The sequence below is a fragment of the Chelonoidis abingdonii genome, chromosome 7, assembly GCF_003597395.2.
Source record: "Chelonoidis abingdonii isolate Lonesome George chromosome 7, CheloAbing_2.0, whole genome shotgun sequence".
NCBI classification, from domain to species: Eukaryota; Metazoa; Chordata; order Testudines; family Testudinidae; genus Chelonoidis; species Chelonoidis abingdonii.
The window spans coordinates 66,780,476-66,805,283 of NC_133775.1; the positions used below are offsets into that span (position 1 = coordinate 66,780,476).

Genomic DNA, 24,808 nt, shown 5'->3' on the forward strand with positions numbered 1-24,808 from the left:
CACCATTCTCCACTGAAGTTTCACCCTCCTTCACAAATAATTATGGAGAACAGCAACAGACGGTTATATAATGCGCAGCGGAAAAGTTTCCAACACGTGTACTTTCCGTAGAGACTTCTTCAGTCTCACAGAACAACCACAAAAACAAAAAAAAAAGACAAAAAACACCTTCAAACGCACAAAAGCACACTCCACAGTCATTCTGTCAAACCGGCTCAGCCTGTAAGTAACTGAAACCGACATTGCTCCTGTACAAACCTTGTATCGGTTTCATGAACAAGAGCATTAAGTAGCGGGCTCTCACAAGGAACTGGACATTCTAACGTCCCCAAGCTGTGTCTAGCTGGCAGTCTGCCTGAGCACCGAGAGCCCACTGTTCGAAAGATCGTGCATCATGAAGACCTTTCAGGCATCCTACGTGTAAAATGTCAGTGAAAACCTGTAATCCACACCTGGACTATGAAAATAACACCCCTACCATTCCAATTATCTCGGATCAGGGATGCCAAGATTCGATACCATCTATATGCCCTCCACATTTAGGGGAAACCCATTGGGCAAAGCCTCCACAGTGTCCTCACATTCCCAGATGTCACGGTTCGTCTGAACTAGGATTCGATTAAATGGCCCTGCATAACTTGCATCACACACTATTCCAAGGTCGACTCCTCCACATCCAAACGGTTAGCGACCTGATACAGGTAGTTACATTGACTGGAGTTTGCCAGCTTCCAGACGCAATAGCCACACCGCGCTTCTCCACGACAGGCAGCAGCTCTCAGTCCGACGTGATCCGTAAGCGCCGCAGGGTTGGGCAGCTCAGCAAACAGATCCCACGGAAAGTGGCTTTTCGCATCTAAAGTTTGCAGCCACCTGCTTCGTCATCCCAGACTTGGACAGGACGAGTGTATCACACTACAGTACTCTGTTCCCAGAGCCAAAGGCGGCGTTCCACGCTGCAGAGCACGTCGTTCTGACACAAGCATATTATAGTGTAGCAGTGTCAGCAGCACTATTTCATCATCTGACGCTCAAAAATCACTGGTCACTATTGAGCATAAGGTAAGATCAAACTGCAGACACGGGAATGTGCTTGGCAACATCATCAGGCAACATCCTAAGCAGCGCGGGCTCCATACTTCCTGAATCCAACGCAGCAGAATCACAATGGCACCAAACGGCTGAAAAGGGAAGCGATGCACCACGGGTCGTTGGAACAGGAAGCGGAATGACCCGCACCCTTCCGTCCCCTTCTCACAACCCCCAGCAGCAAATTGGGACGAGGTGCTCTGTGGGATAGCTGCCCACAATGCACCACTCACAACAGCGCTGCAACTGGTGCAAGTGTGGACACACTGCAGCGCTGGCCGTAGTCAGTGTGGACACACTGCAGCGCTGGCCGTACACAGCTGTACGACCACAGCTGTAACGGCCAGCGCTGCAAAACTGTAAGTGTAGACAAGCCCTGTGATAGGAACACTAACAAACAGAATCCACAATAATTCTTTCCTCCCTAGCATTTCAGCAATGTATTCAGTGCTGCATAACCTTCAGAGAGGAAGAAGTTAACAGGGCAAGAAATGTCTGCTCTCATTGGCTCTAAAATGCAAGCTTGTACTGAAAGCTATGTTTTGAAAAACAGGTGACAAAGACGAAGACAGAACGGAAGCAGTATGTTGTTAAACCTTAACTCTACGGTCATACAATTTTGTTTAAGAATTTCCTTTAGGGAAGTTTAATATATGAAGACTTAAAAAAAGAGAGAATTCTACCATGTAATCTCTAATGGGTTCATTAGTAGCAAACTTGCATGTTTTTTCCATCTAACTTTTGGAGATAGATTTAGTTACAGCAGCTGATTTGAGCTGCTTTGGAGCAGTGCAAAGTAGCTCCAGTGTATTGGTCCGATAACAAAAAGCAGCTGCAAATCTGACTTATCAGAACAGCACAAAGAAGCCAGAGTGCACTGCTGCACTGGGCCCTTAATTTGCCATTGAATTATTTGTTTAATGCTTTCAGAGAGGGTACTATGACATTTAAATTGAATGATTTCTGGGCAAACATACCAAAGTAAACTTCCAAGATATGAAATTGTGGCATTTGTAGGTAAAGTAGAGCTTCAATTTTATAAATTCTGATTATCTACAAAAGTATGGAGGCAGACTGTGCCACAGAAAAGGATAGGGGGAGTGACAGAGGCTGTTTGGGTCATCAGAAGGAGGGTGATAAGATGGTCAGTGGGAAGACAGCATAATATGTCCATATAATACATATGGATAAAACTAAGCCATATATTGTTGCATGTAATATCTAATTTAAATACTGGGTTTTGTGTGCACATATACATTTTAGTTTTCTTTTGGTTTCAGGCTCTTCTAATAAGCATAAGTTGAATATCTGCCAAAACTTATATTTCAATACTTTATTTCAATTAGCGATAAAACCACTATATGATGATTACAAATGCTGCAATCAAGAGTATAATGTAAACTGTCTTGTCCAATGTTGTTAATTTGCTAACGTATTCAATCTCGTGACAAAGAAAAAATTTTCATTATAGCAGGTAGCCTATACCAACAAGTAAAATCAGTTGCAATTAATGAATTTCTAAATACATTCTGGCCATTTGAAAAAAAATACAATTGTAAAGCAAAAAGTCACAAGAGCCATATTATGACCTTGTTATGTCACTCATTGTTTTCTTAGGCCATGTTTACACTTAAAACATAGCAGCTATAGCGCTTCAGTATAGACACTACCTATGCTAATGGGAAAGCTTCTCCCATGGAAAGAAATCTTCCACTGACCTAGCGCTCTGTGTGTGTGTGTGTGTGTGTGTGTGCATGCACGTTAAGCTCAGTATAGCTTTTTCTCTCTCAAGAGGGTGGATTTTTCACACCCCTAAGAGACATTGCTATTCCAATGTACGTTCCCAGTTTAGTCCTTAATGTTACCCGAAATTGGGTCAGCTAGTAAGCTTAAGGAGGACTAATAACCCACCAGAGTTTGGCAGAAAGCAGCACGTTTATTATATTGACAGCTAAGCTCAAAAGAAGGGGGGGGAGGGTGTCACACTCACACTCGCATACTCATGCTCCCAAGACAGGCATGGCACTGGAGGTGTCAGGATCCTTCAAGGTATAAGTGTCCCACAGCACAGTGATGGATGGTGCGATGAAGGTAAGTCTTCCTGAGGAACGATGGAATGCAATGCAGTGAACCACTCGCCAGGCGGTCCGGGTGAAGGGCCTCCATGGGAGGTACAAGCTTGTGAGTGCACTCCTAAGCACATGGCCCCTTCCCCTTTTAAGGACCTGCTCCTCATGGCCTATGACTAGAGATGACTTGGCTGCCTCTGGTTGGTCACACTCCACCTCAGCCAGTGTCCATGCATTGGGTGTGTGAGTGCTGCCTAATTAGAGTCCCAGACACCTTGTCTATCTAGAAGCTCTTCTGATCTTCCAGCTGTTTAAGCAGCCCATTCATCCCACAAGCATTCCAGGAGGAAAGGGTGGGGGAAAGCCACTTCACAGGTATTCAAAGAGGGAGAGGAGACAGGTGGGGAGGGGCAGGAGAGTGTAACAGACCTTTTGAGCATACAGGTTATACAGAGCATACAGATTACTGCTTCTCCTACAACACTTATAAGTACGGATGCATTGGAAACTCAGCAGATTTTGATCTCCAACCAAAATACATATGAGCACAGTTTGCGAATGGTCAAGACTCAAATACACTAAGTTATGAATAAGTGACCAATTGGAAAAAAGTCTTGCCAGTTGAACAGACAATGCCAGAAGTTGCTAGCTCTTTTTGTTTGGCCACTCCCAATATGTGCATGGCAACAGCTATCTTCATCAAGGATCTCAAACTGATTTTTATTTAGAGATAATACAGCTCTTTGGGGTCTAATTTACACAGAACTTGTCTATCTAGTGGCTCAGTTAAATTTTCTGCCTCTAGCATGCAAGATTTTAATGAAATTTTCTGTCTCTAGGACCGGGGTGGGCAAACTTTTTGGACCGAGGGCCACATCTGGGTGGAGATATTGCATGCAGGTCCATGAATGTAGGGCTGGGGCAGGGGGTTGGGTTGCAGGAGGGAGTGTGGGGTTTTGGAGGGGGTGTGGTGTGCAGGAAGGGGCTCAAGGCAAGAGGTTGGGGTGTGGCAGGGGGCTCAGGGCAGGGGGTTGGGGTGCAGGCTCCACCCTGGGGCCACTTACCATCTTGAGCAACTCTGGGGTGGCAGCAGCGCACAGCAGGGCTAAGACAGGCTCTCTGCTTGCTCTGGTTGCATGCCGCTCCCAGAAGCGCCTGGCACCACACCCCTGCAGCCCCTGGGGGTGGGGGGAAGGGTTCTATGCGCCGCCCTTGCCAGCGGGTACCTCCCCCGAAGCTCCCATTGGCCACAGTTCCCAATTCCCAGCCAATGAGGGCTGCAGGCAGTGGTGCCTGCAGGTAAGGGCAGCGTGCGTAGCCCTCTGCCCCCTCCTTCTCCCCCAGGGGCATGGCCACAGGGGTGGCAATCTCACGGGCCAGATCCAAAGGCCTGATGGGCCAGATCTGGCCTTTGGGCCATGGTTTGCCCACCCCTGTTCTAAGATGCTCATTTATCAGTTTCTTCATTCCTTTGAACTCAGAACTCATTTTCCTTTGGACATTTTCCTCAGGATTAGCAACTCAGTAGCACTTGCAAGTTAAAGAACTCCAAGAGAATGTGTATGAACTCAGATACACCATGCCCAAAAAGCAAGGCTTGAAAATAGCTTGCATCCATACATACATTGTATCAGCAACTCTGAATGAAAGCTCAGCTTCTGGCAATTAAGGGTAGGTCTGCACTACAGAATTACTTCAGTATAAGGAAGTAGGGAGATGCTCTCCCATCAACACAGTGCTGTGCACATGAACGCTTATGTCACTGTAACTTACGTCACTCAGGGGGGTGTTTTTTCACACCACCAAGTGACAAAAGTTTTGCTGACATAAGTGCTCGTGTAGACATGGCCTGAGTACCTTTCGTAGACCTGAAGAAGAGCTCTGTGTCGCTCGAAAGCATCTCTCTTTTACCAACAGAAGTTGGTCCAATCAAAGAAATTATCGCCCCCATCTTGTCTTTCTAAGTAGTGTGACAGACGCAGGCCAGTGGGGTACAGGAGTCTGGTAGAAGGTAAATATATTGGTCACTGGATGAGTAGTTTTCTGTTCCCTGAGTGACCAGAGCAGGGGCTGCACTAGAGTAATCAGGAACCTGCTAGAACCACTTAAGGCAGATAGGCTGATTAGAACACTTGCAGCCAATTAAGGCAGGCTAATCAGGGCACCTGGGTTTAAAAAAAAGGAGCTCACTCCAGTCAAGTGAGGAGCCAGAGGAGAGGAAGTGCGTTTGAGGAGCTGGGAGCAAGAGGCACAAGGAGCTGAGAGTGAGAGGGTGTGCAAGCGTTATCAGACACCAGGAGGAAGGTCCTGTGGCGAGGATAAAGGAGGTGTTTGGAGGAGGCCATGGGGAAGTAGCCCAGGGAGTTGTAGCTGTCATGAAGCTGTTACAAGAGGCACTATAGACAGCTGCAATACACAGGGCCCTGGGCTGGAACCTGGAGTAGAGGGCGGGCCCGGGTTCCCCCCAACCTCCCAACTCCTGATCAGACACAGGAGGAGTTGATCCAGACTGTGGGGGAAGATCACTGAGGTGAGCAAATCTGCCAATAAGCGCAGGACCCACCAAGGTAGAGGAGGGACTTTGTCACAGTATTTAGACAGGGGGCAAGCCATGTCTACATGCACAGTGCTGCTGTAGCATGTCTGATGAAAATGCTCTATGCCAAAGGTAGAGAGCACTCCCATCAGCATAATAAAACCACCATGAGCAGCAGAAGCTCTTTCGCCGACACAGTGCCATGTACACGAGTGCTTATGTCGGTGTAACATATGTCACTCGGAGTGTGTGTGTTTTTCACACCCCTGAGTACCATAATTTATGCCAGCATATCCTAATATCTAGGTATATAGGACTGAAATACAAAATGATCTTTGAACTGAGGTAATGGGTTGAAAACAATAAATGAAATTCAATAAAAATATAAAGTGGTTCACATCGGAATAAGTGATTATCTAGACTGGGGATCCTTGCTGGGGACTCATACTAGTGTGTGATCTGAGTTGGGGTAGAGTTTAATAACACACAGCAAGTGGTTTATGCAGTTGTATAATCCTGTTTAAGGTCTGAGCCATCTACTCAGCTCTACCTGGCACAAATTTGGCCTTACCTGGAGAACTGTGCTCCAGTAAGGGCATCACATTTCAGAAAAGAAACTGAAGATGATTCAGAGGAGGATAAAAAGTTTATAACTGGTTTGGGAAACAAAACCTGCGCAGAAAAGCTGAATGAACCAGGCATGTTTTGTTTGGAAAATGACTAAGGGGAGATAAGTATTTGATGACTAGTGAAAACATTTGATCCCATGTGCACTTTATAACACCTTTCTCTATATCTAGTACGGCAAAACTAACAGTAGTAGCTTAATGTACAGCTGGGAAAATGGAGGTTAAATTGAGCAAACGTTATATCAAACACGCTATCAGTGGAGGTTATGGAATCACCATCACTGAAATATATAAGCTTGCCAACGTTAGATGACTATGGGGTAATCAAAATCAGTCTAGCTGCAGTGGAACAGGTTAGACCAGATTTGTTCAAACTTCCTTCCTACAAAAGGATTCCATGACTGAGGTTAAGTGGAGGCTGAAATCTTAAGAACTTGAAGAACAAAGGACACTGGAATTACGCAAGCACTAAACACACTTTTTACACAGCTAATACCATGCTGGCTAAAATAATTCTTGATGTTATAATTTATCCAGTTCCTTTTTTAAAGGTAATAGGGAAGATGTGTGTGTCTCTCAGGTACTCAGAGTGCTTGACTCAACAGCCCTCTGCATGAGGAAGTACAATAAGCCCTGGGAACTCTATGGCATTAAAGCCAGTCTACCAGAACAGAAAGTGCCTCTTGTAGCTTTTACATAATTGCTGAGTTTCCTACCTCGAGTTCCTGGTGGACAGGAGCACATGAAATGATTGACAAGATCAATGCAGGTTCCTCCATTCTGGCAGGGCTGGAACTGGCACTCATCCACTTCGTATTCACAGTTGACTCCTTGGTACCCTGGCACACACTATCGGTATAAAAACCAAACAAGTATAAATAATCTTCACCCAGCAGGAACACAGTAGCATACTTTGAGATTGACACACCCTAGGTTAAAACAGGACAAAATATTCTGCGGGCCAAATCCTGCCCTCATTAGCTGAAGTGCAACATCAGTGATTTCAGCAGAACAGCAGAGGTAACCAAGCACAGAACATGACCAAGGAACTATTGAATGTCTGAAGGTGAACAATCTTGCTCCTGTGGACAGCTTACAGGATGCACATGAGAGAGACAAGGTGAGTGAGGCGATATCTTTTATTGGACCAGCTTCAGTTGGTGAGAGACACAAGCTTTCAGGAGCTCTTCTTCAGGTCCAATAAAAGATATTACCTCCCACATCTTCTCTCTCTAATACCTGGGGACTGACATCGCTACAACTACATTGCATACAAGAATCTCACATGACACCCATGGAACTCCTGATTAGATTCAGCTGCTGTAGAAGTTGACTTGTGTTTTAAATGTCATGTAAATGCAACCCCCTCAGGAAACGTGCCTCTAAGATCCTGCATGTACTACCATTCTCAAGGGTCTGGAAATGAGGGTTGGACACAACCTCTGGAGTCAATTCACGCAGCCCTGTATATCAGCTATAGGGATCAGGGAGAGGACGTGGACTCACTTCCCTAGCAAGATGAGCATAAGAAATTTTGTAGTATGTTCTAGTTTATTTTCATGTAAATCACAGAAGTCAGGGATGGGAGAGGTGAAGAAATCCATCCACCTGGGGGCATAACATTTTAGTAACTAGCTACCATATCGCCTTATACTGAATACTGTCCACTATCAGCCGGAAGGTCCTTCTGGAGTGCTGCCTCCCTGCCTGCCAGTATCCAAGTTTCAACTTATTCTCAGGTTTATTAGCTGTGTTTTTCACCACATGAAACCTTGTTTTGCTGTTTGACCACATTTCTAATAGCTTTAGAGCTCTTTGGTCTATGACTAACTGGTACATAGAACTTTTCTCTTTAAATATAATTGGAAAATGTCATTAACATGGCACTTATTTTCCTCTAGAAGGAGCAAGGACCCAACACCTTCCTCTACCCCAGGGGTTCTCAAACTGGGGGTCGGGACCCTTCAGGGGGTCACAAGGTTATTACATGGGGGGGGTCGCGGTCAGCCACCACCCCAAACCCTCTTTTGCCTCTAGCATTTATAATTGTGTTAAATATATAAAAAAAAGTGCTTTTAATTTATAGGAGGGTTGCACTCAAAGGCTTGCTATGTGAAAGGAGTCATCAGCACAAAAGTTTGAGAACGACTGCTCTACCCTACGAGGGGACACACACTGGTCTTTAATTGTCACTCTTTGCTTACAGTAATTATCTTGGGTAAGTCTTGTGCATACCAAACACAACTTGAGTAAGGGTATATCTACACTTGCAAAGTTTTTGCACTGTAAATTTCACCGGGGATAGGGAATTGGTGAAAGTAAAGGGTTGGTTTGTGCACTCAATTAATTCCTCAGGGGTCAGAGAGTGTTTACATTAGCAGTACTTCCACTGAAGATGAGAGCAGCACTCTAGGGCAGCTATCCCACAGTGCAGCTCTCTTCAGTTTGACGATGGGTCTTGTGGGAAAGGAGGGGGGGGTGATCACGGGAATCCTGGGTCCCTGGCACAGCCTCCTCTCTCCAAATACTGAAAAGCTCCAGTAGCTCAGCATGGCTCCAGGCAGGGGATCACTTGCTCCCTGGAGCAGGCATTGCCACCTGGCCAGATAAGTGAGCACTTGCCAAGAAAACAGGAAGGTGAGTTTCGAAGTTCCCGGGGCTTTACGGGGAAGGGCTGGATGTCTGTTTACCTGGCATAACAGCAGCAGAGCTGCTGGCTAGAGTGGTCACCTAGGCAGTGTGGGACATCTTCCAGAGGCTAAAAGCTGTGTAAACAGGAAGAATGTGTCTTCATTGCACATCACCACAAAGGCATCACCGATAAGAGCTGTATGCCTCTCATGGAGGTGGTTTTCTTTCTGTGGTGAAACTTCTGAGTTTTGTTGCAAAAAGTCATTGGCAAGTGTAGATGCTCCCATGGTTTTTGAGCAAAAAAAAGGGACTTTTTCTGCTTTAAACGGCAAGCGCAGACATGCCCCAGGTTTCAGTGTTGTTTGGGAAATGATCAGATACACTTGCAAAGGACTTGGTAACCATTATGGGAAACAGATCACAGTAAGAATGATAGGATGTGAGTGAAGATCTGTACAATGAAAATGGAGGTTAGTAAAAGCTAAGCATCTTCCTTTTGTCCCTTATGTATCATCCAGCTTTACCTCACACTGATATCCCCTGAGATAGTCACTGCAGGTGGCACCGTTCTGGCATGGATTGGAGGTGCATTCGTCCAATTGCTCTTCACAGTAGCTGCCAGTGTAACCCATGCCACATTGGCAGCGATGACTGTTTCCCACATCAAGGCAAATGCCAGAATGTTGACACAATTGGTCCACGGGGACTCCTACAATAAAAATTAGTTAAGCAAAGTAAGCAGCCATCTCAAAGTAACATTTCAGAGAAAATGCTTCCAAGCACCCTCATAGTCACGAGTTCACCTGGGAATACTTACAGCTAGATCCAACCTACACAAAACTTCTACCCCAGGAACTATTCTTTAAACAAGACTGCTCACCCTGACAAAGTATCACCCAGATTCTGGACAGGACATTGCCACTAGCCCCATGGCAGACAATGACTAGCAATGCCAGCTTGGATTCTTTTATTCATATCACTAGATATTTTGTTACTTGGTGAGTCTAAAATGTACATAAAACAAAGTATGCAAAGGCTGGTTTCTACCCCATTCTCATCACCTGCTGGAGAAGCCCTTCTCACCCCTTGTATTGAGAATACCTCTTCCAGACATGCTTAGAACCAGAATTGGATTTGTTCCAAGATGACTCTTCTAGGAAGACTCTGGAGCACATTCCATAAGGATCAGATTTTTTCCATCTGCATTATTTGAATTCGGTAATGGAGTATGGGCCCAAAAGTTGTAGGCAGATGAAGCAGCTACTGACCAATATCCCTCAACCACATATCCCTCAACCACAAATCACATATTTAAGGCATCGGATGTGTAACAGACCTCTTTCACCTACAAGGAGGGCAGGGTTTCAACTCGGTCTTCTGGGGATTCACCAGAAGGGCACAAAAACAAATTAGTCCAACAGTATTCAAAGGGACAGCCCTTATGGATCAGAGATTATTGAAACCCTGAACACTGAAAAAAAAATCTGATGAGGTTCAACAAGGACAAGTGCAGAGTCCTGCACTTAGGAATGAAGAATCACATGCACCGCTACAGGCTGGGGACCGACTGGTTAAGCAGCCATTCTGCAGAAAAGGACATGGGGATTACAGTGGATGAGAAACTGGATATGAGTCAGCAGTGTCCCTTGTTGCCAAGAAGGCCAATGGCATATTGGGCTGTATTAGTAGGAGCATTGCCAGCAGATCGAGAGAAGTGATTATTCATCTCTATTCCGCACTGGTGAGGCCACACCTGGAGTTTTGAGACCAGTTTTGGTCCCCCCACTACAGAAGGGATAGGGACAAATTGGAGAGAGTCCAGCGGAGGGCAACATAAATAGTTAGAGGGCTGCGGCACATGACTTATGAGGAGAGGCTGAGGGAACTGGGGTTATTTAGTCTGCAGAAGAGAAAAGAGTGAGGGGGGATTTGATAGCAGCCTTCAACTACCTGAAGGGGGGTTCCAAAGAGGATGGAGCTAGACAGTTCTTAATGGTGGCAGATGACAGAACAAGAAGGAATGGTCTCAAATTGCAGTGGGGGAGGTCTAGGTTGGATATTAGGAAACACTATTTCACTAGGAGAGTGGTGAAGCACTGGAATGGGGTACCTAGGGAGGTGGTGGAATCTCCATCCTTAGAGGTTTTTAAGGTCTGGCTTGACAAAGCCCTGGTTGGTATGATTTAGTTGGTCCTGCTCTGAGCAGGGAATTGGACTAGATGACCTCCTGAGGTCTCTTCTAACCCTAATATTCTATGATTCTGTGAACACAGACTTAGGAGAGTGTGAGCTGTGGCTAGCTTTCCCTGAGAACTAGTCCCTAACTAGGGAGAAGAAAAGTGTTGAATAAACAAACTGAAGGAATCAGAGGGAGTTTGGACTTAATGCTTCAATGGGTGGAAAGGACAGAGGGTGTCTGGGGGCCATATCTCCTTATAAAACCTCACCTAGAGTCTTCCACAGCTTAATATTGCTTCTCTGTGGCCCCATAAGGGCCAGCATGTCCCAGATTCCAAATGCATCTCAGGAGAGGAGATCTGCAATGACAATACTTTGAGAACTACTGTTTGCTACAAGCACAGAAGAGCACTACTTACCCCTCTGCGAAGCAGCCACCTGACAGGAGACGTTGGGCACATCGCAATAGGTGCCAGTCCAACCAGGTGGACAGATGCATTGAGACTGGGTTCTCCTCTGGACACATGTGCCTTTGTTCTTACAGGGAGACTTGCTGCACAGATCCATGAGTGTCTGAAAAAACAGGTCAAACAACTGAGAAGTAGAAAAACAGTATTCAAAGCAGTAGGTTGGAGAAGGCACTGCAAAGGAAATTCCCCAGTCAGCTAGCCAGCCAACTCCTTGATAGGACCTGTCTCTAAGTCTCTGAATCCAAACAGTGCATGCAATGTCAGTTTGTCACTATGCCAGACTGGGACAGTGTCACCTGCCTGAGTCTTCCTCTCGATGAAACCAGAGAGATACCTGGCCCCAAGAGGGTACTCTGATCTCAGATACATGCTTCCTTTGTCCAGGCAAACTCAGCAGAACTGATGTTCCAAGCACTGAGAAAGGAAGCATGCTGCCGACTTTTGAGCTCTCACCTGGGACCCTCCCTGACTGAACCAAGGTGATACATGCCATCAGCAAAGTGAGCAGCTGGACAGAGAAGTAATATTACCAATGGAAGCATGAAAATTTAATTTCAATGACAGATTTGTTAAAATGTTTCTCACATCTAAGCCCTTGGAGAATCATTTTTGCCTCTTCCTAAGCTCCCTCCTTCACGTTATCAGGAAGCCTCAGTAAGTCAACAATCCCAGAATCCACATTTTTCACTGAATCCCCACACCCCAATTTCTTACTTTTCCAGAAGGGGAGTGAGATGTCAAAGTCATTTATGCGCTTTGCCTCCATCACCTGCCTCACTAGCTTCCCCTATCTATTTATTCCCCCCTTTGCAAGAGCTCATCCTTTCTGAATTCTCCTGCTTTCCTGCAGTTTAGTTCAAATTTCCCCAACATTCCACACTCTTGGTAAAGGGATAAAAGAATACTGGGCTTATTGATATCCTAAACACAAACAAGGAATGCATTGTTCAAATAAAGAATTTCCAATTCTGTATGAAAGAGACAAAACAACTGAGTTCCCACTCAACTAATTAGGCTTGCCACTCCAACATATCTGTCTGAGATGATAACAGAGATAAGGTGGGTGAGGTAATATCTTTTATTGGACCAACTTCTACTCGTGAAAGAGACACGCTTTGGAGCTACCAGACTCCTCCTTGTTTTTGTGGATCAGACTAACACGACTACCCTCGATACTTGACACTGTATAAATGACAGAGCTCATCAGCCTGCTCTTGAATGAAGCCAATGCTGAAGCTCACTGTTGCAAGGCTGGAACAGAGACCTAGAGCATCATGACTATGTTTCAATTACAGTAGCATCGCAAATGTCTTACTGGCAGAATGAAACTTAGTGCTCTACGTCCACATCAATAAGCCAAGTTTCATTCAATGACACATTTTATTTTGAATTAATACAGATTTTCTGCAGTTAAAAGAACTGAGTGGCAAGACTGAGATAAGCACAAATCCTTTTGGAAGTAAAATTCAAACACTGTTTGAATGTTATCAGCATTATCAGTTTTGATTAACTCAGTTCAGTTGCTTGCTTCCTACCACTTCCTTAAACTTCAGTCATGTTATGTCAAATTTATGCAGAGATGTTTGGTAATCACTGCTGAATCTTTTGCAGAACAGAGCAGCATCTTTGATGTTTATTACAGGTACTGTACAATGGGAAACCCACTTACTGAATTCAAAACTGCTTCATTTTGCTATATTAGTTTTACTGAATCTAATGCACAGGATGATCATGTCAGTTATTCCCATACAAGGAGTTCCTTTGATTGTCTGTGACCCAGACAGGATGTTTGTTCCAATTACCTTGATTGGTTCTCTGTGGAAAACTTTAATTTATTTGAGAACACATAGCTGCATCTATCATAGGGCTTGTCTAAATTTATAGTGCTGCAGCGGCGCAGCTGCCAGTGAAAATGCTACCTATGGTGACTGAAGAGCGTACCTAATCCATCTCCTCGAGAGGAAGTATCTGTGTTGATGTGAGAAGTCCTCCCATCGACATAGTGCTGTCTACACCAGGGGTTAGGTTGGTATATGTCGCTCTGGGGTGTGGAAAATCCATACCCTGAGCAACACAGTTATACCAGTATAAGTTTGCAGTGTAGACTAGGGCATAGTTACCAGGAAAGTTATTATACAGTTACTACAGCTAACTGTGGACTTTGTTACCCAGATCTGTGTTTTTCCATCCAAGTGGGGTCTATCTCATTTAAACACAGACTCTGACCTCAAGCAAGGCAAGTTTACACATAGAATGAAACCCAGCCACCACTATATTCAGAGCTAATACCTCCTCTGGTGTGAGTAGAGAACTAACCCGGAAAAGTCTCAATGCTGTCTTCTCTACACAGCGTGTGCCTTATCTATCAACAGATATGGCTTCCTCCCTCCCAAATTGTGGTTGAACATGGTGTGGCTGCTAAAGTGGACAGACCTAAGCTGTGTGGAATACCCAATGTTCGAAGCATAAGAAGCCCCTGTTAGAACAAGGGTTTCAGCAGAGTCAGAGACTTTATTACAGAAAGTACTAGATACGGTGAGCCGTGTCTACACCAGCTGTACACTGTTTCTGCTGTGTAACAGTTCAAATGAAAATGCTAAGTGAGAACAGGCCAGACAAAAGAATTGCTGTAATAGTCTGAAATCAATGCTACTTACTTGGCAGTCTTTCCCAGTGTAACCCAAGGGACAGATGCACTGGTAGGTCCCCAGTCTATCCACACAAGTCCCTTTGTTCAAACAAGGATAGGAATTGCATTCATTAATTTCCATCAGGCAGAAGGCCCCAGTGAACCCCACTGGGCACTGGCAGGAAAAGGAGTTGATCCCATCCACACAAGTGGCTCCATTGAAACAAGAACTGAAAAACAAATAAACATGAAAACAAAACTCAGCTATGACAAACTGCAAGTTAACTGACAGCCAAAGATTTTGTATAGGACATACAGACAACAGAGAGATAAACAGCTGTATTGGATCATCTGCTCTGTCCCTTGGCTGGCCTACAGCATACTTACTATGGCTTTGTCAGTCCACTCCATTGTTTGCCATACTGTGAATTTTGTGCTGTGATAGAGCCACTAGCCTAGTTCTCCAGAGACTAGGGTACAGCATGGGCAGAGGCATTCCACACCAATGTGTAACCATGTGACCAAAATGCAGAGGAACTAATATCATTTAGGCAGAGGAGAGTTCTCATGGTGGTGGGGTTAGAGTTGGTGAAATTCTATGGCCTGTGTTACACAGCAGGTCAGACTAGATGATTATAATGGTCTCTTCTGGCCTTACTCTCTGCATCTTTGACCAAGTTGATTCCAGCATCAAACCCATGACTTCTAGTTGAGCTAGAAGCATGTCTCTGGAGAAACACCCAATCTCAATTTAAAATAAAAGTGATGGAGAATCTACCATATCCCTCGATAAACTGTTCCTAGTTAATTACCCTCACTTTAAAAGGTGTATCTTATTTCCAGTTTGAATGTATCTAGCTTCTGCTTCCAGCAACTGGCTCTTGTTTGCCCTTTGTCCGAATTCTCCTCTCCATGTAGATCACAGTGTACAAGTACCAAGTCACCTTTTAGACTGAAGTTCAGTCTATTTTGCTGATCAAAGACAAGTTTGTGAGGCAGATTTCTCAGACCAGAGAGCACCATGTCTGCTTTGGGGAGCGGGCACGCCAAACCATTTTTTGCTCCAAGTCTGCTACATCTGGCTATGCACCCCACAACACACAGGAGTGACTCGTGCAGAACAAAGCCGTGGCCTCTGAAACTTTAAATAACCCAAGCAATGACGATTCCATTACTTGTCTAGAGAGACTATTCAAGAAGTTAAAGCTCTTATTAGCCTAAATCTTCCTCATCTATATTTGATTCTATTACTCCTCAGTAAGACCTTTGCTTCCCAGGTGTACACAGCTTTTGGTTGTGTTTTGTATACAGTCACTTTTATTGCACCTAGCCAAGTTTTACATATGTAATTCCTTTAAACTTTCCTCAACTCTATCCTACTACTAGTGTTGCTGCTTTTCTCTAAATTCCTTCCAATACCTACAACTTTTTTCTATTGAATCACGTTTCAGTCAAACACTAGTAAAAGAATTCTTGTTTTGTGAATCTCTATCAAGATGTTCAACGGCTGAAGAAATTTAACAAACTGAATGAATTTATCATAGCAAATGGTGTAGAGTGGCAAAATTGCATGTGTGTGCTCTGACAGACCTTGAGCCCTGACTGGGAAATTTGGTGGTGTTTTGGCAAAAATTCAACTGGCACCTAATGCTAAGTTCATTTGCTGCTGTATTCATTGCGAGACACTACTTGCTGAAAATGCCTGTCAATCTGATAGTGATTCTGGATCAGGCTTTAAAGGTTTTATTAAAATCTGGGTGTTGAACTCATGCTTATTTTCAGTTAGGAGAAATGAATTGGGAAGCAATCATCAAAAACTTCTCCACAAAATTCATCCTGATCTCATTACTGAGATCAGAGAAAAATGCCTGAATTTGGCAGTCTAGTTTAATGAAAACTCTCCAACCAGTGTAACAAGTGAGAAATGGATCTGGGACCCACTTTCAATACAAGACAATACCCTGCCAGGTGGCTTCTCAGCAAAGGGAAAGGAGGACGTGATTGTCATGTGACGGTGCGTTCAAACTCAAATTCAACAAAGTACAGCTCTGTGACTTTTGGCTAAGAAGGAAGGTATGTCTACACTGCACAGCTGTCACCAAAACTTTTGTCTTTCACGGGTGCTTAAAAAAGCCCCCCCCACCGCTCCCGGCGAAAGACAAAAGTGTCGCCAACGCAAGCAGTAGTGTAAATGCGGCTTTGTCGACAGGAGCACTCTCCTGTCAACAAAGCTTATGCCGCTCGTGGGGCTAGAAGTATTTTGTTGGCAAAAGTGCTGACAAAATACCACAAAAGAGTGTTCACATGCTGACTTTTAGTGACAAGGCTGTGTCGAGACAGCCCTGTCACTAAAAGCTGCGTAGTGTAGACAAGCCTGGACAGAGGCGCTTTGCTCTGGCAAAGCTACGAAATTTTGTTATGCCCTTCAGCACTATGCATCTATGTGACACTTTTTTCTATCTTTATCACTGTTAACAACAAATATAGGCTGAACCTCAATCCAGCACCAGACCTTCGGCTGAAGCCCACAATTCTCCTCTGACAAAGGAGCTGTGTTCTGTAAGGCAAGCACACACTTTACTTTTTTGTCTTCTCTGAGAACTACTCAACATGTTTTGTAATATTTCTTGATTTAAATCTTGTAAAAGAGAAGCAAAATGAATTCTGGCCCATGTCCAACAATAATCCTGTCTGTTACAGCTATCCCCCTATTCCATTTTGTTTCTTACAGCTGTCCCCATACTCCATTTTGTTTTTGTTCTCCTGTGGCCTCCTCCGCTTTAATTTGTTTACCAGTCCACTGCCTCTCAAGGAGGCCTTAAGTTTTAACAAGAGCCCTCCTTCTCCAAGATGGCCGTCTTGTGCTAAGTGGACCTCTGCTCTTTCAAATCGTATCTGTTCTCACTTTGTTAAACCTGGCTCGGCGTGGTAGAAGTCCAGAGCTATCAAGACTATTTGGTTTTTAAGCTTGCAGAGTGCATAGCCTCATGTGCTTTTAGTCACTATCTGCACAGATCTGCCCAGAACATGTGTTTGCTCACTACGCTTGCTTCCTCTCTCTCCGTATAAGAGGAGCCATCAAAATATGGCGGAATGCTGAGTTCCTTTAAAACAGACATTTTTAAAACTAAATCAAAGGTCCTGCATTGTGCTGGTCCTGACAGCCATAGGGGGCTGTTCATGGGAGCAGGTCCTTTTCTCGCTCTTGTTTTTATTTTGAGCCGTACCCGTTTTTCGAACCCCCCCCAAGAACGATTGCTGCCTGAAGATCTGCCTATATGACATTCAGACCCGTTACTACGCTCTATTTATTGTGCTTATTACTCTGCGTGCCTTCCTTTGGGTGTAGAGAATCTCTCTGTGAACCCTATACTTCTTATATTTATGTATTTAGTGCTGCTCTGTCTCCCTTACGCACAGCTCAACTATAAACCTTGGTCTGCTTTGTTTTTTAAAAACCTCTCCTATCTCATGGCCATTTTTCTGCCCCTAAAATATAAACTGCACACACAGAAAAGTTCTTGCAGTTTTGTGCCTCGCTAAGCTCTGCTCCTTGCGGCTATTCCTCGCTCTCTGCTTGCAGCTGGTTGCATCCACTGCTGCACGCCACCATCCTGGTCAAAAAAAAAAAAAAAAAAAAAAAAAAAAAAAACAAATGTTGTATATACCCTTCTGCCCTCCTGTAACTATTGCGCGCGTGCGGGGGAGGCATAAGCTGCCCACAGTTTTGTTTTTATTTTAGTTCTAAGTTAAGTTGTTAAGTTATAGAGCTTGGTAGTTTTCACCTGCCTTTTCTTGTTGTCCCTTAGATTGGGTAAGCTTGTAACTTTCACCTGCCGTTATTTTTTCCTGTGTTCTGATTTCTAATTCTGTTTGGCCTCCTATATTGCTTATTACATGTTTGCTAGGAATGAAATGCATTATATTTGTTGTTTGCCTAGTTGTTTAAAATAATAAGTTTTGTGCTTCTCCTTCTGTAATTATGGTAAACTTGGTCTGTTTTCTCCCTCCTCCAATCCCGCCCGTATGTTCCCTGTGTCTCTCTGTTACAACCCTTCGCCACTAAAAAAAAAAAAAAAAACTGGAACTAGTTCCCCCAAACCCCTGCGTTTCTCCCTCTGTATAACGTTGTCTGTTTTTCCACCCGCTCAACCCCCCTGTGTGACCTTTCTCCCGGTTGTTCTCTCGTGTTACAACTCCTTAGCTGCCACCGAACTTCCAACCCCTTGTGATTCTCCCCTGTAAACTTTGTCTGTTTTTTTCCCCTCCTCCATCTCCCCCGCCTCTATCGTTGCCTTTTTTAAACCTCTCTCAGCTGTTTCCTTACTTGCCAGGCTTCAAAGTTCTTGCGCTATTCCACCGCACTCTCTTCTCATCAGTTGCCACTAAAGTCATTTCACTCTCCCCCCCCCCCCCACCTCACATGTTCCTTAACCCAAGCGTTAGGTACACTCTGCTATCACAGCCTCACAAATTAAGTCAGTAATTTTCTTACATTGCATAATTTCACTTATCACCATATTTGCTATAGAATACTTTTATTTACATTATACCATTGTTATATTGATATAAGGCCAGCAACACTTAATACATTCTAGTTAAGATTTTAACCATTATATAAGAGCTACCATTTTATTTGCATTGCTTTTGTACGTTTTGCATTTCCACCATGTATCTAAATATGCGTTCCTATATTAAACTTTAAATGTCTATGACTTAGTGTATCCCATTGCTACCCCAACTACTGTACCCCCTGTTTAGATACTTCCCTACCACTGTCAGTAAGACCCCCCCCTTCACTTGTTATCTGTAAACCGCTATACACCCCATCCCTTCGTATTTTATTGTTAAATTCCCACCACTTCCTTTTTCCTTTAATAAAGAAATTAATTGGCACCCCACCTGTGTGGTAATTGCTCCCCAAGATCCCATATACCTGCTGGCAGGCACAAATCCATATAAGCTTCCATATAATTGTTTCTCGCAATTTCAGTAACGCAAGAGAAATAATAATCATGGCTGAAGGTAATAATAATGGCTGCTTCATTGCGTTTCTTTTTTATTTGCTGTCTAACAACCTGAAGGGCTTGAAAATGTCATCATAATATAACATTTTAGGTTTCCCTTGATATTTATTTTACTATACAGTCTGGAAATACTTAAGTTACACTTATTAAGAGCTAAAATAAATGTCCACAAAATGGAAAAATCTGCATGTGGTACTTCAAAGATAAGTTTGTTTTTAAAAAAGATGGCATTGTGACGCTCTGTACCTTGGGGGAACACCCAGCACCCACATGTTCATCCTTGTAAAATGATTGTGTGGTATCCAATGCAAAGTTTGTCATGTTGGCTGTCTTCAGAAGGCTCATGATGCACTTGGCATTGTTGTTACAGTAATGTTATAATAAGTTTATAGGTTATAATTTCATGTACGTAGTTATGAGGCCGAAAGTGTATCCTCATGGCTTAAAATAAGCCCAGGCAAACACTCTTCAAGAGCAGAGAGGCAGTTCACACCTCATCAGGGCAGGTATGGGACAAACCCAGCCCAGCCTCACAGGAACAAAGGACGCTGGCCTAGGCAGCAACAAAAGGATCTGTTGGACTCTTGAGTGAGTCATCCCACTTTCTTTGGCCAGCTTGGGACTGCGATGAGGTAATGCTCACCTGACTCAGGGGGGAAAGGCGGGAAGCCAAGAGTGAACAAAGAACATGATAAAAGGAAGAGACATTTACCATGCTCTCTCTCTCTTCCACCTACATCTACAGACACCATATCACCAAGTGACTGAAGCAGTGATCAAAGGGGAGAGCCTGGCTGAAGGGCAACCAACCAGCCTGTGGCGAGAAGAATCTAAGTTGGTAAGGGCATTGAAAGTGTTAAGATCAGCTAAGTTTTATTTTTATTTCGTTTGACCAAATCCGACTTGTCATGCTTTGACTTATAATCACTTAAAATCTCTCTTTCATGGTTAATAAATTTGTTTATTCTACCTGAAGCAGTGTGTTTGGTTTGAAGCGCGTCAAAGACTTCTGTTGGGATAACAAGCCTGGTACATATCAATTTCTTTGTTAAGTTGACAAATTCATATAGGCTTGCAGCAACCAGCGTGCATAACTGGACACTGCAAGATGGAGGTTCCTAGGGTTGTGTCTGGGGCTGGAGATATTGGCTAGTGTCATTCAGTTGCACAATCCAAGGAACAATTTACATGCCAGAAGCTGTGCGTGAACAGCCCAGGAGGGGCGGGTTCTCACAGCAGAGCAGGGTAAGGCTGGCTCCCAGAGTCAAGGATTGGAGTGACCTAGCAGATCATTGGTCCAGATAACACCAGAGGGGAACATCACATGTATATGAACCAATAAAGTTTGGGAACTGCTGACTAATACATCTCTCGGGAAGATTCCCTCCCCCCCCCGCCCTCGAGTTTAAGTTCTCTTAATTTTGGTCGCATTACTCCAAGTTAGTTCTACTCAGTTCCTCTCCTTGATGCCTACACCCTTCCAGATGCAACATTTGAGGAGTTATGTCCCAAGCCTCCTAGTTGCCTCTTCATAAGCTCTCAGTGGTTCCTGTTTTTTAAATTAGCTTCCACTATTTTCAGCCCATAACCCTGAGTTCTCTAGCTCAGTCTGTATTTTCTCTGTCCTCCTCAGTATTGACAACTCCTTTTTAGCTCCATCTGCACATTTCAATAGAGATAAACTCCCTCCTCACAATTACTCACAAACATGTTAAATAACATCAGGCCCACCCTCAATGCCTGTATTACCCCACCAGTAACCCTCTCCTCCCTCCAGCCTGGTACAGGTTAATCAATCCCATTTGTTTAGTCTTAACTTTTCAATCCATATAATAGTGATTCTATCCAAGACCATTTGAATTAATTTTTCAAGTTACACTGAGACAGTGGCAAATACTTTATTCTAGATTTGACATTACTTTTACCCACTAATTTAGTAATTCTACTCAAAAAAGCAATCCTAACCAAAAAAACCCAGTCACATGTGGCAATCTTATGCATAAACCTCTATTGTAAATGTAAACTCATTTGCTTTCCAGACTGATGGTACCTTCCCAGTAGTCCATTATATTTCAAAAATATGAACTGGATGGTTTAACAAGTTTTAGCCAATTCCCTTAATATACTAGGATGTATGCTTCTCAACTGAGTACATGAGAGACAAAAATTAACTAAATGCAACAGCACTGGAACTGTCTTCCCCTGTGGAACTGGGTCACCAACCGAAGCTCCTTTATTAAGTGGAATCAAGGAGGAACTGATCACAAAATGGAAGTGGAAGGTATTCACACCCACATGCACAAGGCGCACAACCTACTGGTAACTGATAACAGTGGGCCAAAACTTCTGAACTATGGGATTTGCCACCCGGACTTGCACAATGTGCACAGATCCAGATGAGTAGTTCTATCTGAGCTGGTACCTTTTGAGAGCACAGCCTTCTCACAAGCACAAGGTAGGCAAGCATCCCTGGTCTCTGAGACTCAAGAATGTCCCACCACCACCAGGCAGGAAAACAGCAGTCCCCAGGGTTGTATCTGAACACGACTGCCTTAAGCCACTGGACAGCGTTCTCTCTCTGTGCTCTCCCTCCCTCCATATTTAAACATATACTTACCTCTCGGTACACTCATCAATGTTGTTCTCACAGTGGGTCCCCTCAAACCCTGCCTGACACTTGCAGGTGTAGCTGTTGACATAGTCCGTACAGGTGCCTCCATTCTTGCATGGTTCACTCAGACATTCGTTTATATCAGTCTGACACTTATCTCCCTGGAACCCAGGCAGACAAGTGCATAAGAAAGAGTTCACCCCATCCACACATGAAGCTCCATTCTGGCAGGGACCTGCAATAACCACATACTATGTATTACAATGGATATACAGATACCGTGGCAAGGCCAGGTTCAGCTGCACTTATGCAAAAGGGCTACACAATTTCAAAAATAAGTGCCTCTTTACACACTTTTTTTAATTCAATCTATATCAGGGATATAATTTGAATTCTATAGGATTATCCCATAAAGGGCAAAACTTTACACGAGGCTCTGATCAAGAAAATACTTCTGGAAATTTAGGTTTATTTTACAAGGTTCTCATTCACCCAAAACAAAACCAACATCCAAGCTCTGGTCCCATTCCGTTCATGAATCCTAAATCTCAACTCTTCCCCCTCACAACCCAAACCTCTACAAACACACAAAACAACTGAAGTTAGCTCCTCTGTCCTGAGAGCGCCCTCTCCAGGTTTCTAGACAACAAAACCCCTTCCCCAGCCACTGTTTAAGGCACCCAGTACAGAAAAGCACTTACCCCTGGGTTGACGTGCTTTGCTGAAGTGAGCTGACAGTTTGCTAGAAGGCTCAGCTGCACACTGATTTAGCTGGGGATCTCCTCAGCTGTGATTCTGAACACACCTCTGCTGAGATTTGATCCAGCATCACCCATGCTGCTGTCTAGTGTGGTAACGTTGCCCTCAGGAGGCAGGGTGCTCCCAAAGGGGCAATGAAAGACCCACACACCTCCCTGTCACTCAGACCCATAACCTAGGTATGTTCTTCAACTCAGCCTTTTCCTATCCATCAGCTAAAACTCTTGTCTAGGTACTCGTTCCCTGCAACCTTCTCTTCTCTGGCCTGGACAATTATTGTCTTGCCCCCCATCTGTCCATTCACAGTGCTGCTGTTGCAAAGACTGTTTTCCTAGCTCAGCTGCTCTGAACTTTTCATCCCTCTATTTGTGTCCCTCCCACTGGCTCAACCTTTTCCATCGCAAGCAAACTGCTGATCATCACTTTCCAAGCCTAGCCCCGGCCAACCTTTCATCTCATGCTATCGAGATGTCGGCTCCCACCTTCATTCTGCCAGTGATGCCAGCCTTCAGCATCACTTCTTACATTTTCAATCAAGCACCTTCGTTCTTCCTCCCATGCAGCCCCTGACATATGGAAGGAGCTTCCCATACCCACCTGCAACACTACTTCATCATCCTTCAAGTCCCTCCTTTGCCATTATTCCTAAGAAAAAATTTAACGGCTAGGCAGCTGTTGTGTGGAGACCACAGCCTGTCATTCTCACTGATTCCTTGTGCTCCCCTGCCTGCATCCACCTGTTGTCTTATATTTAGATTGTAAGATCTTTGGGACAAGGAACATCTTTGTTACATTTGGCGAGCACAACAGGGAATTGATCTATGCTGCCACAATACCCATTTCAAAAATGAAAGGCAAAATTAAGGCTGCACAGTTAGAAAACTCTAGTGAAGCAATGCTAAACTTCAGTACAATTTGTATTCTGTCCTCTTGTACAGGTGCATTAAGACACAGGTTTTAATTATGAATTAAAGATTACACAAATGTGCATCCAAAAATTCACCTTTTGAGAAATATCTTCATATCTTGAAAGTCTGCAGTGTAAGAGGGAACCCCTGCACTCATTTAAAGCTCATCTGACTATTGTAGAGACAAGGACATAGAAGCCAGACCCTTGGCAGCTATAAAAGACTGTGCCTATGGCAGCCAGCCCTTTATAACTGCAGCTGAAAGCTGGACATTTCAGTTGTCTGCCCAGCATATCTAAGTTAAGGGAACTCGGTTCATCACTTTGCTTGCTGAGCTGGTGCCTGAAGTCGGCTCTGATAGAACCCAATCTGCAAACTTCATGCATTTAAATCATTTCCCCGAAAGCTTAGCTCTTTGCTATTTGTCTGAACTATTCCTGCAAAAAAAAATGAAACTTTCTTAAAAGGACGTTGTCAATTTTTAAAATAATTCACTACTTTAAGAAAATTCAATTTATGATACAGCTCTGTAAAGCTGTAAAACCTGAACTTTTAATCACAAATCTTCCTGGAAAACATTAAGTGTTTTTCTGTTCCTCTGTCGTTTATGAAGGATGGGATTAGCAAGAGAAAAATCTGACAGTATAGATAGTTTCTTTACTTCTGGCTATCTAAGACGTTACTTTCACTTCAGTAGGCACAACGTTTTCAGACAGATGTGATTCTCAATTTGATGGTGTCCCTTATGAGTGTGTGTAGAACGTTTTTACACTTTTAAATTCAAAACTTGAGCATAAACTCCTACTGTTTAAATACTACAGCCAGCTTCCATCAGAGAGCCAGCAAAGGTCATTTCAGCTCCCTAAGATGAACATGATTGAAATAAAGGATAACAACAGAAACTGTTCCATGCATCTACCAATAGCAGTCATCAATACCACAGCAAAGTTGCTTCTAGGGCAAACAGGAAGTTGCCCGTTTCAGAGAACTAGCTATTTCGCACTCACTTGAAAGGCAGTCATCAATGTTGCTTTCACAGTCTCCTCCAGTGAAGCCTGGGCGGCATTCACACAAGTAACTGCCTTGAGTGTTATGGCACACAGCATGATTCTTGCAAGGCTTTGACATACACTCATCTATATCCACTGTACATCTCTGGCCTGAAACAAGAAAAGTTTGAGAACAAGACCTTGGAGGTTAAGATTCCAATGATGTAACCACCGTCATGCTGCTGCTTAAACTCAGAATGGAAGAGTGTCCCTCCCCATCCCA

At 43.9% G+C, this 24,808-nt stretch overlaps 1 protein-coding gene across 1 annotated transcript in view; it reads right to left on the minus strand.

Moving 5' to 3' along the window:
• NOTCH2 (notch receptor 2) overlaps positions 1 to 24,808 on the minus strand; it is a 142,912-nt gene that overhangs the window by 24,547 nt on the left and 93,557 nt on the right. Inside the window, exons 16-21 of the mRNA XM_032778319.2 lie at positions 24,544 to 24,696; positions 21,876 to 22,104; positions 14,260 to 14,461; positions 11,552 to 11,705; positions 9,479 to 9,663; positions 7,040 to 7,172 (exon numbers count right to left, since the gene is read on the minus strand). Coding sequence (XP_032634210.1) covers positions 7,040 to 7,172; positions 9,479 to 9,663; positions 11,552 to 11,705; positions 14,260 to 14,461; positions 21,876 to 22,104; positions 24,544 to 24,696 — 1,056 coding nt within the window. The remainder of the gene's footprint in view (positions 1 to 7,039; positions 7,173 to 9,478; positions 9,664 to 11,551; positions 11,706 to 14,259; positions 14,462 to 21,875; positions 22,105 to 24,543; positions 24,697 to 24,808) is intronic.